At 40.2% G+C, this 15,585-nt stretch overlaps 1 protein-coding gene across 5 annotated transcripts in view; it reads left to right on the top strand.

Moving 5' to 3' along the window:
- NALCN (sodium leak channel, non-selective) overlaps nt 1-15,585 on the top strand; it is a 300,559-nt gene that overhangs the window by 28,070 nt on the left and 256,904 nt on the right. For 4 of the 5 annotated variants that reach the window (XM_040487132.1, XM_040487128.1, XM_040487129.1 and 1 more), the window contains one exon: nt 7,931-8,085. The exons of the other annotated variant lie outside the window; for it this stretch is intronic. In XM_040487132.1, the coding sequence (XP_040343066.1) occupies nt 7,931-8,085 (155 nt within the window). The remainder of the gene's footprint in view (nt 1-7,930; nt 8,086-15,585) is intronic. 5 annotated transcript variants of the gene reach the window in all.

The following is a 15,585-nucleotide window of genomic DNA, read 5'->3' on the forward strand; positions in this document are numbered from 1 at the left end:
TAAAATGTGGGTGATGTCAATATTATTTCCTACCTCAGACTATTTGTCTTATTTTGTAGTCCCTCTAAAAGTCCAGGTAGGGCAATTAAAAGTTTTCAAAATCAATAAATAGTCTCTTCTCTGCAAATTCCAGGGTGGGGTAAATGTTCCAAAACATCCAGCATTGGAAGTAGCCAGGCCAATTCATAAGAGTTTTTAATTAACCCTGGAAGAGGAGGCCAAATAGGAATGAAAACGAAGCCAGATGATTCTCTGGAATGAACCCAAAATGCGGGTAGCAGCCAGAGCGAGTCCATTGTCAGCAAAGGAAAGGGACAACCTGTAAATGCAGGTCTAAGTTTTGAGCAAGAAAAAAACCCTTGTTGTCTGCCTGCCATTAAGAGTGAGGCAAGCAATGCCCTAATGTATCAAAGGGCACATTCACTGTCCTTCCAGGTGCAAAGACTGTGTGTGTGTGTGTGTGTGTGTGTGTGTGTGTGTGTGTGTTCACTCCATGGGTTTAACCAGAAATGTATTCTCCTATTTATTTTTGACTTCTCTCTAGAACATACAATATAAATAGAAGAGAAACCTATGGATGCAATAAATAACAAAATGCTTTTCAAGTATATAGTGTTGTCTGTTGCATATGGATTTGTTGTGCCATGTACTTCCTTTTTTGCATCACTGACAATTTCATCGTGGAATGCAAACCTCAGAAACACGTTCGTTGTAGCCAAGCCTCTGTGAATGTTTTTTTTTTTTACAGCAAATGGACCAAATTTGGCTACAAGAACTCAGTGTTTTTCTGCTTATGTGCAGTTCTTCAGGGGAAAAAATGTAAGAAAAATATAAACAAAATAGCTATCTATAAATTCCCATTGTAGGTATAGTTCATGAAAATCTTGCAAATAAGTAATAACTTCTTCTGTCAGTTAGTGTCTTTGACCTTTTGGCCATTCTCACAAATGAGGGACGGGGTGTAAGTAAGCTCAAAGTGTATCAGACACACTGTGTCAGTTTGGGGGAAGCACAGATTTTTGTCTTTTTTCCCCAATATGCAAAATCTCTGAGAATGTAGTTTAAAAATTGATTGCTATGGTAACAAGTGCTTGTTTATAATCCCTGAGAAAAAGCCGAGAATAGCCACACCAGCAATGAAAGGGTAAAAACGTTGTTCTCTTTCTCTCCCTGACCTTTCTTGTTCTCTCTCTCCTGTGCACACACAGGCTCTGGCATTTCCTCTTTCCAGGATGCCCTAGATCTGCCTTAGACCTAGTGTTTGTTGATTCTTAAGTAGTCACTCCAAGCAACAACCCCATTGGAAGGTCTTCCCAATGCTCACCATCTACCACCTGCAGTCAGATGTGATGTTTCTGCTTTGTGAGCCTGTAATGCTAGCAACATATAGCTGGCTCTCAAAGCATTCGCCATGCTCTACTGTGGTCATGACTTTGCTAGGTAGTAAGTAAAGCCTCTGATTTGGAAATACCTTCTTGGTCATCTCTGTTCCTAGTATGTTGTGTGGCACAGAATGGGCCATTCAAATATAATCATTTTGAATGAGTGAATAGACAAATGCAGTAAAGTGGCCTCACTAAGAATAGGGGAAAAACAATTTCTGAAAAGGGGCTAAGTAATAATAAGAATAGTTATGTTCATAAGTGAGAGTAACCACAAAATGCCAACACTAAATGCATTACAACCAGCAGTGACAGCAGTTTGATATCGGTAGAGAAAGATGAGATTCTGAGTAATGAGAAGAATTTGAACACAAAATCTTGAGCCAATGCCAATGCATTTGGCATTGTTGAGTCCTATGGACAGAGGAGAACAGAGCACAATGGGCATGTGATTTGCTGTAGTTATTACCTTTTTTTTTTTCTTTAAATGAAAATGTGATGAGGTCATTCTGGGAATAGTTTTTTTTTTTTTTTTTTCAACGTTTATTCATTTTTGGGACAGAGAGAGACAGAGCATGAACGGGGGAGGGGCAGAGAGAGAGGGAGACACAGAATCGGAAGCAGGCTCCAGGCTCTGAGCCATCAGCCCAGAGCCTGACGCGGGGCTCGAACTCACGGGCCGCGAGATCGTGACCTGGCTGAAGTCGGACGCTTAACCGACTGCGCCACCCAGGCGCCCCGGGAATAGTTGTTTTTAATAATAGCTGAAAAGTTTCTCATCTTACAGATGAGGACACTGAGGCTCAGATGGTCAAAGTGAATTGCCCAAGGTAATTAAGTTGGTTAATCACTAAACTGAATGATATCCTTGTGTTCCAATGTATAGCTCTTATCAGTGCTCTGTACCATCAGGAGTAATAATTAACTTAAGACCATAAAACTCTTGGGGTGCCTGGGTGGCTCAGTCAGTTTAGTGTCCAACTTTGGCTCAGGTCATGATCTCACAGTCTGTGGGTTCGAGCCCCGCATCAGGCTCTGTGCTGACAGCTCAGAGCCTGGAGCCTGCTTCGGATTCTGTGTCTCCCTCTCTCTCTGCCCCTCCCCTCCTCACACTCTGTGTCTCTCTCTGTCTCTCAAAAATAAACATTAAAAATTTTTTTAAAAGACCATAAAACTCTTAAATACTTAAGTATTATTTGAGGCTGTTGTAAACAGTTTTAGCAACAAGTTCAGAACACATTTTTTTAGATTTCAAACTCCTACATAATGTTATATGTAAATAGGATATTTTGTTAAGAATTTTTTAAAAAAGCATATGCCAGGCAGATAATTAATGTCTTTTGAAAAACAATTAACTACTCCAAGGAATTCTATTATTCATTTTGAAACATGGAAACTACTGAAGCCAGAATTTAAAAAAATGGAAAATCCATGCCAATTTTTGGATATCACACTTACAAATTGCATAAAAACAACTGGATACAATTGCTGAAGAATTTCTTCTGTGGTTACTTTACAAGCAAACAAATAAACAAACACATTAGTAGATTTGTCATAAATTTAAATAATTGTAGAGAGACACATTTCCTCACTTAATAAAAAAATAATTATTACACATTTACTATGCATTAGTTAAGATTCTTCAGAGAAATAGAACCAATAGGATGTTTATATAGGAAGCAATGAGATTTATTTTAAAGAATTGGCATATGTGATTATGGCGACTAGCAAGACCCACATTTCAGAGCAAGCCAGCAAGCTGGAAATTTCAGAATGAGCTGTTGTTGCGGTCTTGAGTCCAAAAGTAGTTTGGAGGCTGAATTCTTTTCAGAGGATCTCAGTATTTTTCCTTAAGGCCTTTAACTGATTAGATGAGGCCCACCCATATTATGTTGGATAATCTGCTCTACTCAGAGTCTACTGATTTAAATGTTAATTGCATCTTAAAAAATACCTTCACAGCAACCTCTAGACGGTGTTTGACCGTCTGGGCACCATAGTGTAGCCAAATTAACTCATAAATTTAACCATCAGACTACATGTCAGGAACTGTGTGGGCTTGGAGGTTATACTGGGGAACAGTCAAGGTTGGGAGACACCCAACGAACAGCTGACCACTCAAACATGAATTACACACTTCCCAAGTGCCAGAAATGAAAAGTGTGGGTACTTTGAGAAATTATAGCAGAGAAGCCTAACCCAGCCTGAGGGACTTGAAGAGGCTCCCCTGAGAAAGTGACATTCAGGCTGGGGCCTAAAAAGTGAAAAATGGGTTAACCAAGCAGAGATGGGAGGAGAGGTTTCCAAGCAGAGGAAAAAGTCCTAAAGTAGAAGGAGCACACCAAGAGCTGAGATAAGACCACCATGTTGGGTACTGGGCCGTTTGAAAGGGGAGAAGCCAGATCCTTTGGATCTTCTAGATGAGATTTGCCATGGACAGGCTTCAGGTAAGACCAAGATTATGAAAAGCCTGTCTGTATGTTCTGTGGCTAATGGATTGGAAGGGTTAAGAGTGCTGCAGGATGACCAGTTCGGGGACTAGATGGTGGTGCAGGTTGAGGTGAAGATGGTGAGAGTTGAATGAGCTCAAAAGATATTTTGGCAGATATTTAGGGCCACATGATGATTAGTTATGGGAGTTAAAGGAAAAGTAGATATGAAGGAGATTGCGCACTCTCAAGCTTGCGCAGCACTGTGGATGAAGGTCTCATGGTGCTGCTTGTCATGAAGGAATGTTGGCAAAGGAGTCTGGGCTCAGTAAGGGGAGTAGAGTTAGAGGCACTTGGGGTGTAGCCAGGTGGAGACATCTAATAGGTAGTTGGACATGTAACTCTGAGAGTCTAAAAGACACCTAGGATGAGAGAACTGCAACTATGAGAATGGATTTGTCTGCACAGGGAGAGACTATGATAAAAAAAGAGAGGAGGCCAAAGACCGAGCTCAGAGCAACTCAGAACTGAGGGCCAGTTCCAGAAGGAGAATGACCTGAGAGACAGGGAAAAAACTAGCATCGTCCAAGTCAGCAACTGTTGCATCTCTCTCTCTCTCTCTCTCTCACTCTCTGCCCCCCCCCCCCACCACAACTGGGAAAGTTTTTCTCTTTTTAAGGACTCATGTGATTAGGTCAGGCTCACCCAGATAATCCAGGATAATCAACCAAATTCAAGCTTTTTAGCCTTGTTCACATCTGTAACCTTAATTCCATTTGCCATGTAACCCAACATATTCACGTGTTCCGGACATAAGAATGTGCACACCTTGAGGGGGACGTTATTCTTCCCACCATCAAAACAAGTATGTGCAGAGCTATCAGAAGCCGCAGGAGAGAGAAACTGAAAATGGTCCAGCTGGATGTGACACATGGAAATAAACAAGAGCAAGTCTAGTGGATTCGGGATCATGCAAAATAGGCTAAAAAATTAAATTAGGGGGCTTAGAAATTGATAATTTTTTTTCAAGAAATCCAACTGTGAATAAGAAATGCAGGTCTTGAAACCCACTTAAGCATGAGTGAATATTTATTAGGACTGGAAGACTCATTGTCTATATTTAGAGTTTGGCTGGTTGTAGCAAGAATTCTACCCTCCCTAATTCCAGAAAGCCTCTTTTTGTATCGTGAATATCTGATGGAAAATGAACAAGGAAATAATTAACGTTAACAAATAAAAATAAAACTTAGAAGATTCTTGCTAACGGTGACAATGAAACAACTATACATTCCGAAACTCCCAATGTTTATTTCCACTTTTAAAAAGAGTAATTATCATGTGGTTTTAGATACATGAGTTCCAGGGCAATTAATCATCTAATAAATGTGTCTCTAACAAGCATTTGCTAATAGCTTGATGTTGGCAAAAATAATGTGTTTCAAATCTGCTGCCTCTGAAGCCAAAAGATTTCAACATAATATCTGGGCTGGTGAGGGTTGTGCTTGAAATGAGAATCAGTGTTAATATGAAAGAAAAAAATAAATGGAATACAAAAGGAGAAAACTGCTCTAATACTTATAAATCAGTAATAGTTAACAGTTATTGGGTGAGTAACTGATTCCCAGTGCTATTCTGGGAGTTGAATATTAGCTCGTTGAAACAGAAGACGCTCCCACCAGTTGGTGTGAACGCTATCCCCATTTTACAAATATGGAAACTGAGGCAGCACACAACAAGACTAGGGTTCCAGTCTAATCTTGTCCAATCCAATCAGGCTATCAATAGCAATCGAGAACAGCTAACACTTACTGTCTACCAAGTACCTGTTTTAAGTACCTTACAGACTAAGTCATTACATTTTTGCCACAGCCCTGTGAGATAGGCATCTCCCTGCCATCTCCTGAGGAAGAAACTGAGGCACAGATAGGTAAATTATTAATTTCGATGGGCTTCCCTCTCTGAACTTCACCTTAACCTTCCTTAAGTTAGGAATTAGATGATCTATGCAGTTTCTTTCAGCTGCCCAGTGCTGTCAGTATCACGTGCCTGAATTCCTTCTGTTCTTTTGACAAGTCTTTTAACGTTTATTTACTTTTGAGACAGAGAGAGACAGAGCATGAACGGGGGAGGGTCAGAGAGAGAGGGAGACACAGAATCCGAAACAGGCTCCAGGCTCTGAGCTGTCAGCACAGAGCCCGACGCGGGGCACAAACTCACGAACCGCGAGATCATGACCTGAGCCGAAGTCGGACGCTTAACCGACCGAGCCACGCAGACGCCCCTCTTTTGACAAATCTTTATTATGTTTTTACGTATGTTTTGTTTGCTACATTTTATTATTGTAATGATTACTAAATATTTATAATAAGCATTTATTGAGCATTATTATTATTGTTGAGCATTTATTTATTGTGACATGCTAGGTGCTAAGTTGAGTGCATTCCTTGGTTTACTTTACTTAACCTTCACACAGGCTTTGCTTTTAATTATGGCTACTCTCCCTAGCTGACAGATGAACAAACTGAGCTTAGAAACATTTAGAACTTTATTCAAGTCACACAACTAATAATTGGGAGACCTTGGGATCAAACCCAGAAAACCTACTCTGGAACTTAAGTCCCCTTAACACTTAGCTCTAATGTGTGGTTTCCACATCAGAAACATAGTCAGGTCAGACTTAAGCAAAGATGAATATTTGGTCTACATATAAAAATATGAAATAGGGTGAAGTAAGTGATATGTCTACCCAAAATCATATCTCTCAGACATAACCAAGTAGTAATTAACACAATGAGAACTTTCCCTTGGGTTTTCTGTGTGGGGTCCAAAGGAGCCCATACCATATACCAGAGGGCACAATTATTTCAACACTTATTCCCTGACAGTGGACAGATTATCTCCTGGCAGCTAATAGAATCCTGAAGGAATGCACTTGGGGTGTCTGAAATGCAGGTGAGGATTTTAGAGCTTTGTTTACAACTGAACAGAGCTGGTGAGGTGTCAGCAGGCCTCAGGTATGTATGTGCAAACCTGTGAATTGTGTGTGTGCACAGTGGCCTCAAGCAGGGAAGGGATTGCAGAGCGTTGAGTGTCAGACTCTAGAGAAAACACATTATACACAGGGAAGGAAGCAGCCAATTGAATATAAGAAGGTATTAAAGAAGAAATATGACCCAAAACATCTGCCTCAATTTGGCTGTAAGCTGAGGGCTAAGACTGTCCTGAGGTCCATCCCCACTTAGGAAATGCTTACAAACATCGAGGTAGTGGGAAATGACTTGTAATAAAATCATGGATTTAAAAGGCTTGTGAAATCGTCTAGCCTAAACTTTGGCCAGGGCACAAGCCATGTGAATTGTCTCAGAGAGCAGTTATTCAGGGCCCATTTTAAAGGTCAGCCCAGAATGAGATTCCACAATCACCATTCCAGCAATGACCCATACTCGCTCCCAAGAAAGCTATTACTTATCTAAATCCTCATACATCAATTTAATCTCCACCTTGCCCTCCAGAACAATGAAACAGGGATGTATTACCATCCACCTAAAAGACCTTCATGTTCCTAGAGCTATCATCAAATCACCCTATAATCTCTCTCTTTCCAACACCATTCCATTGGTTCCTTCAATCCCACGTTATTTGTCTGGATTCCTTTCTCAACTGCACATCTGCCAACACAGAAGAAGACTGTCATTTGTGCTACTCATAGGATGATATCCTATGATCGTCATCATTTACTGTTTGGTTAGAAGTAGGCAAGTAAAATTTGTGCCCACAGTAGGGTAAGTATTTGGTGAACAACAAGGAAGTCCCAAGCAGGTTAACATTCCTTGAAAATTCACAGCAGATTTCTTTCCTTTGCTTATCTGGGTCTTGGTCCTTAATGACCAAAACAATAATAGTAATAGTATTCTTATATAGAGCTATTGTGAGGACAAATCAGGGATCATTTGAGAATGTCTCACTATGTCATTAATGCTATGAACACCCTTCATGAATCATGAATCTTACATCTGGGTCCCTATACAACAGCTAATAGTGAAGGGTGATTACATTATTCGTTTTAATCAACATTTACAATTGTCCAAATTGGCTAACCTTTTCATAATTTGTTCACAGAAATGTAACCTGGAATAGCTTAGCTATCCCAGATACACATTGCTCACCAGAGCTGGAGGAAGGCTACCAGTGCCCCCCGGGATTTAAATGCATGGACCTCGAAGACCTGGGACTTAGCAGGCAAGAGCTGGGCTACAGTGGCTTTAATGAGATAGGTCTGTCTTACCACTAAAACACATTTTCAGTTTCTGTTTTAAAATGTTTATGAAATGGAGAGAATACTTGTTTAACTGATGTTTGCTGTTGAGACTGGCTATAGCATTTAAGAAACACAACTACAGATTTTAATGCTCTTCTTGGGTTGTGATACAGTCTGCCTTACAGTCTGTAAAGACAGTCTGCTTATATGGATATTCATCAGTGTCTGTAGAGGGTTCAGTATCCCTTATTTTAGAGTATTTTGATTCCTAATTACAGCACTTAAAACTGTTTGTTGAGCAAGGTTCAGGGCTTGTTGACTGAAAGATAAGCAGGGTTGGGTTTTGTTCCACTTGTAACTGTGAACCAGTAGGCAAGGTAAGTCTTAAATAACTGAAGTAGTAGTCATTGATGAGTGCATGAAAACTGGAAAGTAACCCTGGAATGGAAAATAGCTAATGAAATACTTAATGAATATGCATCAACTATATAATAGACATATGGGAAATGATGATATGCTCAAATGTATACATTTATCTGTGGCTTGTGCTATTAAGTCCTGAAATGTGCCATTGTATACAGTAATGAAATTACTTAACATCTGCCATTTAGTTTATATCATTGCATTTATTACCATTTCATGCAAGGGGTGCATGTTTCATTATTGAGACAAACAAAAACCTAAGCATTCTAAACAATTATTTTATGCTTTGAGAACTTGTCTTAGCTCAGGCTGCCATGACAAAATACCATAGACTGGGTAGCATAAATAACATCACTTCATTTCTCCATTTCCCTCTAGTCTGGGGCCTGGAAGTCCAAGGTCAGGGTGCCAGCATGGTCGGTTCTGGTGAAGCCCCTTTCTTTGGTTCACACATGGGTGTCTTCTCACTGTATTCTTATTTGGTGGTGAGGATAGGGAAAGAGAGAGAAAGAGACAGTGAGTAGGAAGAAAGGAAGAAGAAGGAGAGGGAGAAAGCTCTCTGACGTCTTCTTGTAAGGGAAAAAATCCCATCAGGAGAGATCTCATCTAAATTGAATTAACTTTCCAAAGGCCCCATCTCCTAACACCATCCCATCTCAGTGGGGGTTAGGACTTCAGCATATGAATTTGGGGTGGAAGCAACACAAATGTTCAGTCCCTAAGGGAATTGTTATCAGAATCATTTGGAAACAACAACAACAACAACAACAACAATTTTCCCTTCAAGTTTCAAGGCCCAGGTGCATTTAAGAGAGTTCTAGACACTTTTACCCAGGACCTAAGAGAATCTCAGTGTTTAACAGTGTGGTGGTTGTGCTTCTTTGGTAGCCAAATCTACTTCCTGACTTTTTGTGCGGTTTCATAACTCCGCGAGCAGCTGTACAATGCGGGGTGTCATGGCCAGGCAAGAGAGCGTGAGCTCCTGTCAACCCTGGATTGCCACTGCTATAGACACAGCCAATCAGTCTTTATACATTAGGAAAAGTAGCTGATAAATCTTCCTCTCACCCTGGTGTTCCATCACAGCAGCCCACAGATGGTGTTATGCGGGATGGCATAATGAACTCTGGGCTGGGTGCTGGAATTTCAGAGAGAATATGTGAAGATCTTGCACTGATTGAGGAATACTCTTCTGCTGTCTGAACTAAAAAACCACAAGGCTAAAGCTTTTAGATAGAGTATAATAGTGAACTTGGGCTGAAAGCCACAAATAGTTGGTAGTTTTAAAACAGTGAGTTTTGCAAATAACGTTCCTAAATTTGTATTCTTATGTTTTTAATATGCCCTCAGAGCGTATTTCCAGCATTGTGTTTAGATGGGTAATCGTTCACCCCTTTGGCCAATGGTACACTTTCCTACGTCACCAAATTTAGAAGCCAGCAGATGTGAAGGCATTTCGATTTGCTGTACTCTCTTCAACTTATCTGGCTTTGGAATCAATCTTATATCCTTCCCCTGGATATAAGGACTTTTACAGATTATGCTGATGACTTTCAGGGATGAGCAGGAAATCACAGGCGTGGTTTGGGAGATGGGATGTATATTTTGGGTAAGCCGTGTGGACCGAGTTCCAGGAATCCTGACCCCTTGGGCACAGCTAGAATGGGCTCATCAGAGCCTCTAACTCTTTAAAGGGCTAACTGGGTGTGCCCGTGTCTTGATGGAGGGTGGCCAGCATTCAGTAGTTAGACTCTCCTTGCACAAAAATCTCTATTCCTATAGAATCATATTGCTAAATCAAATCACTTCCTGGCCATTTTAAATGCAGCAATTGTGCCTAAACTCAGAATACTGAATTATAGTCAAGCTGATTCAGCTTTTTTCGCTGTGACTTACAATGACTTCAACCACTGTGCAGTACTCTCTTTGAGAAGGCAAGTTTTCTCACAGAGCGTATTGGCTTCAGAAGCCTGATTCTAGGAGAGAACTGCCCCGGGGGCAGCAGGCCTCCACTAAGGCAATAATCTTACTGTTTATTTGCACATTTATCTCCCAAGGATTTAAGCTCCTTGAAAACAGGAAGTACATCTTTTCATCTCCATGCCTTCAGGGCCTGGCACAAGGCCGAGCTCTATAAATATTTACTAATGGACTGAACAAAGTATATGTCCTTTTGAATTTGATGGTAACCAGTCATGTTTGTGTTAGGATATAGAGCCATAATAGAGAATTAAATTGTTTTCTTGTTGTTCTTTCCCCTGGTTTTGTCTGCTTTTGTTGGCAGTATTCATTATTCCTCATGACTTGCTTTTCTATACAAGCTTAATTTGGTCTGTTTGCTTCTTTTTCTCAAATGATGCTTGAGTTCAACACCACTGTATGACTAATGGTTACATAATGAAATGTTGACTTTGTACTGTAACCCAAAAAGTTTAAAATGGTCGCTATACCTTTGACTGAATTGCTAACTAACTTTCTGATATTATGCATCTTTGTAGATACACAAATTGTGATATTTTAGATCATCTCAAAGGTTTTACGGAAACAAAATAAAATTTTCCTCCAAAATGAGGAAAAGAAATTATTTTACTAGGCACACATGATCATCTCTTTTTGCCTGCAGTTGAATTTAAAACAATTAGGTGATTTATTGTGCATATAAATTTGGTCAATGTACTTTATATGTAAGTAAGCATGATTAATTAAAAAGGAGCACATTTCCTCTTCTTACTAATCAAATTGTCATATAATACATTGAATTTCAACTCATTTATAACATTTCATTTATAAGTAGCTTTATGTCTCGTTAAAATTGATGATGTTGAAAAACTCACTTTTTAAAATACATGAAAAGCCAGTCATTAAAGTAGAAAATTTATAAAGAGCTTCAACTGTAAAATTACTGTAAAGACACCCTTGCATCTCTAAAGTCATCAAATATCAAGAAGACTGAGAAATAGAAATGCAGTTTCCATATTTAAGGACTCTGAAAACCTGGCACTAATAAACCACACATCAGAAGACCAGGTGTCTAACAGATTACTTCCTGAAAGGATTCTGGCAACTGAGGATCTCAGGCAGAGCCAGCAGAATGCTGACATTCTCAAATAAAGAATATTCCCAGAGGAGCAGAGTAGTTCTCTGTTTGAGTCAGGACATCAGTGTGTGGCTGACCATGGGAACTTTCTGGGACTCCATGTGACATCTCAAAGTGGAGGCTCTCGTTCCTGCAAGCATTTAGTAGAGAAATAAAGAAGATGAGATCCTCAGTCTGGGGGAGGAGCCCGATGCTGCTGCTCCCTGTCGATGAAGACAAGGGCCCGATCTGGCTAGCCCTTAAGATGACATGGGGAGGCTTTTAAAACATAATACTTCTCAAGCACCACTCTCAGCCCAGTTAAATGAAAACCTTGGGATGATCCAAGGCATAGATGGTTTTTAGAAGCTCGGCGTGTGTTCTAAATGTTCATGCACCATTGTGAACACTTGGACTGAAGCAGCACTGATACACCCACACACACCTGTCTTAGAAAAAACTTCCTTTCTCTCCTGCCTGACAAATACCTGATCCTCTGAAAGTGACTTCACAGATGAGGAATGATCAAAAAGAATGAGGACCGTATCTATAAAAATGCACATTTAGGTATGTGTAAAACTGAAAAAAAAATCCAAGAGATATAATTTTTAAAAATTGCAGAAAAAGACGACCTAAATATATGGATTTAAAGGGTACAGCTGTCGCAGTAAATGATCATAGAACAATCAACGCTGAGGCATTTCTTACTAAAGTTGCTGGAATTCAGAGCTAAAGAAAGCATCCCATGCACATCCAGAAAAAAATGATCAAGTCAGTTCTTTTTCTTTTTTTCCCAAGCAATACTCAAACAAGTGTAGCTCCGGGAGGAACCCAGGGCCTCCAGTCAGTTCTAAGGGAAGCCATCGTTGAGAACTGAAACTTTGTCAGGACTCAAGTCCAGGATACAAGGACACAGGGCTTACAAAGTCCTCAGAGAAAGAACGTGTCAAACTAGTTTCGGTTACCATTGAAGAAACAAGAACTCAGAGACTGCATTTTCCATTAATCCTTCTTGAAGACATTCGGCCAATCAAGAATGACAGGTCTTGAGCCTAGTCTCTAGTATCTACTCAGTGTAAAAACAAAGCTAATACAACTTCAGGATTTACAGAATATATAAATATTACAAATTATGGCTGTGTAGAAGAGATGAGAAGAAAATCCAGGGAGGCAGTGTAGTGATGTTAGTGTCCTTATACTCAGCAATAAGAAATATATTGTCTTATGCTACATATGACTTATGTAATGGAGGTATATGTGTAGTTGAACAAGAATGAATTACAAAGTAAAAAATAACTACTTTAGAAAAAATTCACAATCAAAATAATGGCCCTGGGGTTTGGATCACAGCTCTACTACATACTAGTATGGTGACCTTGGAGAAGTAATTAACCTCTTCGTGCCTCAATATCCCCATCTGTAAGGTGGGATAAAGGATAGACCTCCCTTACAGCGTTGATGTGAGAAGGGACTGAAACACAGCACTTAGAACACTTAGCACAGAGTGAGCCAGAAATTAGAGCTGCATTGGCAAAACAGGAACGCACCTCTGTGGTATTTGAGAAAAAAAGGCAACTTGTTTTTAAGTTTATTTATTTTGAGAGAGAATGAGTGAGCAGAGGAGGGGCAGAGAGAGAGACAGAGACAGAGACAGAGACAGAGACAGAGAGTCCCAACCAGGCTCCACACTCTCAGCGCAGAGCCTGACATGGGGGTCAGTCTCACGAACCATGAGATCATGACCTGAGCCGAAATCAAGAGTTGGTTGCTTAACCGACTGAGCCACCCAGGCACCCCAAAAAAGGCAGCTTTAATAAGAGAGGGGAGAAAACAATGCTTTCAGATTAACACAGCCGTGGTTTATATTACTCCCTTCTGCCTGTAGTAGTTTGCTATTTAGATTGTTCAGGATTTTAGAGCAAGTGGGGAGACTAGTGTTCACCTTGCGCTATGTCCCTGTTAACTGATATCGTGCATTTTCTCTCTCTCTAATCAATGAACAAAATTCCAGAGGGCCAAGTTTTGATGGCGTTTGGTCTTCATTAATCAATTATTATTCTCTTGTTATCCTCAGAAATATCCTTCCTTTGTGCTTCCTCTTTAGGAACTTATCCATATTTAGCCTAGGCCATTGAATTTTCTATAGTTTCATTACGCCTTACACCTATAGTTTTATTTATCCCTATGCATTTGAATTTGTGACCCTGGACTGGGCCACTCCCTGTCCTTTAGCAGAGTGCCAACAGGCCCTCCTTCCATAGACCTCAAAAAAGCATCCTTTGGCTCACTGAGCCAGAAGCCACAGCCATGCTATTTCCTGCATGGTCCCCAGCACTCAGTGGTTTACTTTCTGTCCTCCCATAAATCCCTGTACCAATGGTGACTGAAATGGTGGTGGTTTTTCTGTCCCTTTTTTTCATTCAAATACCCTTCCATCTTTATTTCTGGGTCCCTTTTTTACAACCCATTCTTAGAACCCTCAACTAGTACATCGTCTGTAGGATGTTAACCTAGGCACTTGAGACATCACATGCTCCCCACATTCCAGACCTATTGAGGGATATACATTATTGGAAGGACATATTTATTTATTTTTTAAATGTTTATTTATTTCTTAGAGAGAGAGAGAGAGACAGCACAAGCAGGAGAGGGGCAGAGAGAGAGGGAGACCCAGAATCCGAAGCAGGCTCCAGGCTCCGAGCTGTCAGCACAGAGCCCCAGTGCAGGGCTCAAACCCACAAACTGTGAGATCATGACCTGAGCCGAAGTTGAACACTTGACCAACTGAGCCAGCAGGCGCCCCTGGAAGGACATAGTTAGAGGTCACAGAATCTGTTTAGCAAACATTCACATTTTGTGATTGCAGTGAGTGTGGGGAAGTCGGGAGCCAGCACACGGTGAAAAGGTTTGGGGACAGGTGACACCCAAAAACTCTACCGTAGAGGTGAAACCAAAACACCACATCAGCTTACCCTGTTTGGAAAATGTGTCCTGCTTCCATGTTCCGAGTATTCGCCCCACCTTCAGCCTCTCTGTTCCTCTGTGTTACCACATGCTTGTCAACATGTGGGGATTCAATCTGAGACACTGTGGTTTTCTGTAATGGCACTGAAATGAAACTAGAGGAATTTTGAGCTGGAAAAGATAGTAGTCATTTGGTTCACCCACACAGTTTTACAGAGAGGGCAACTGAGCCTCAGAGTGAATAAGGTCAGAGTTCTAGAGAATTCCCCATTGAAACAGGGAGAGTCTCACTTCTTGTGACTCACATACTCCCACTAAAACTTACTTTATCCCTCAAACTTTTTACGTTTCAGATCAGTATTTCATTAAGAATAAAACTGAAAAAAAAAACCTTGCAAAGCTTAGTTATATTCTTAATATTATAGTAGAAGTTTAGTATCACTCACCTTTGGTAGGATGCTGGTACAGAAGATAACTATTCAAACAGATGTGATATGCCAGTTGGGAAAAAAGCAACAGCAAATCTATCACACGTGGGAAGGAAATCACAGCAAATGCCATTAAACTGGCAATTTACTTGTCATGATCTTTCAAAAGATGTAAGAAATTGGGTATAGCAGATGAGTACAGATCTATTCAGGTTTGAACTCTCCATTCATTGTACAGTCAGGTAAAAACAAAACATGTTCAGAATTTTTTGTTGTGTTTTTTTAAATATATTTTTACTTATTACTTTAATTTTTTGAACTAATGTTCTTTGAACTAATTTTAGACTCACATAAAAAAAAAGTTACAAAATAGTACAGAGAGTTCCTATAGACACATCACCACGTTCCCAGAATGGTAACTTCTTATACAACTGTATTACATTATCACTGCTAAGACATTAGCATAACACAATGCTTTTAACTATGGTGCACATCCCATTACCTTTCATAGTTGATCCACTGATGATCTTCTTCTATCTCAAAATCCTACCCAGGACGCCACATCGTACTTAGTCATTAACTCTCTAATCTCTCCTAATCTGTAAATTTGTCAGCTTTGCCTTTA

Source organism: Herpailurus yagouaroundi, unplaced genomic scaffold, assembly GCF_014898765.1.
Source record: "Herpailurus yagouaroundi ecotype Mexico unplaced genomic scaffold, PumYag 164, whole genome shotgun sequence".
In the NCBI taxonomy this organism is placed as follows: domain Eukaryota; kingdom Metazoa; phylum Chordata; class Mammalia; order Carnivora; family Felidae; genus Herpailurus; species Herpailurus yagouaroundi.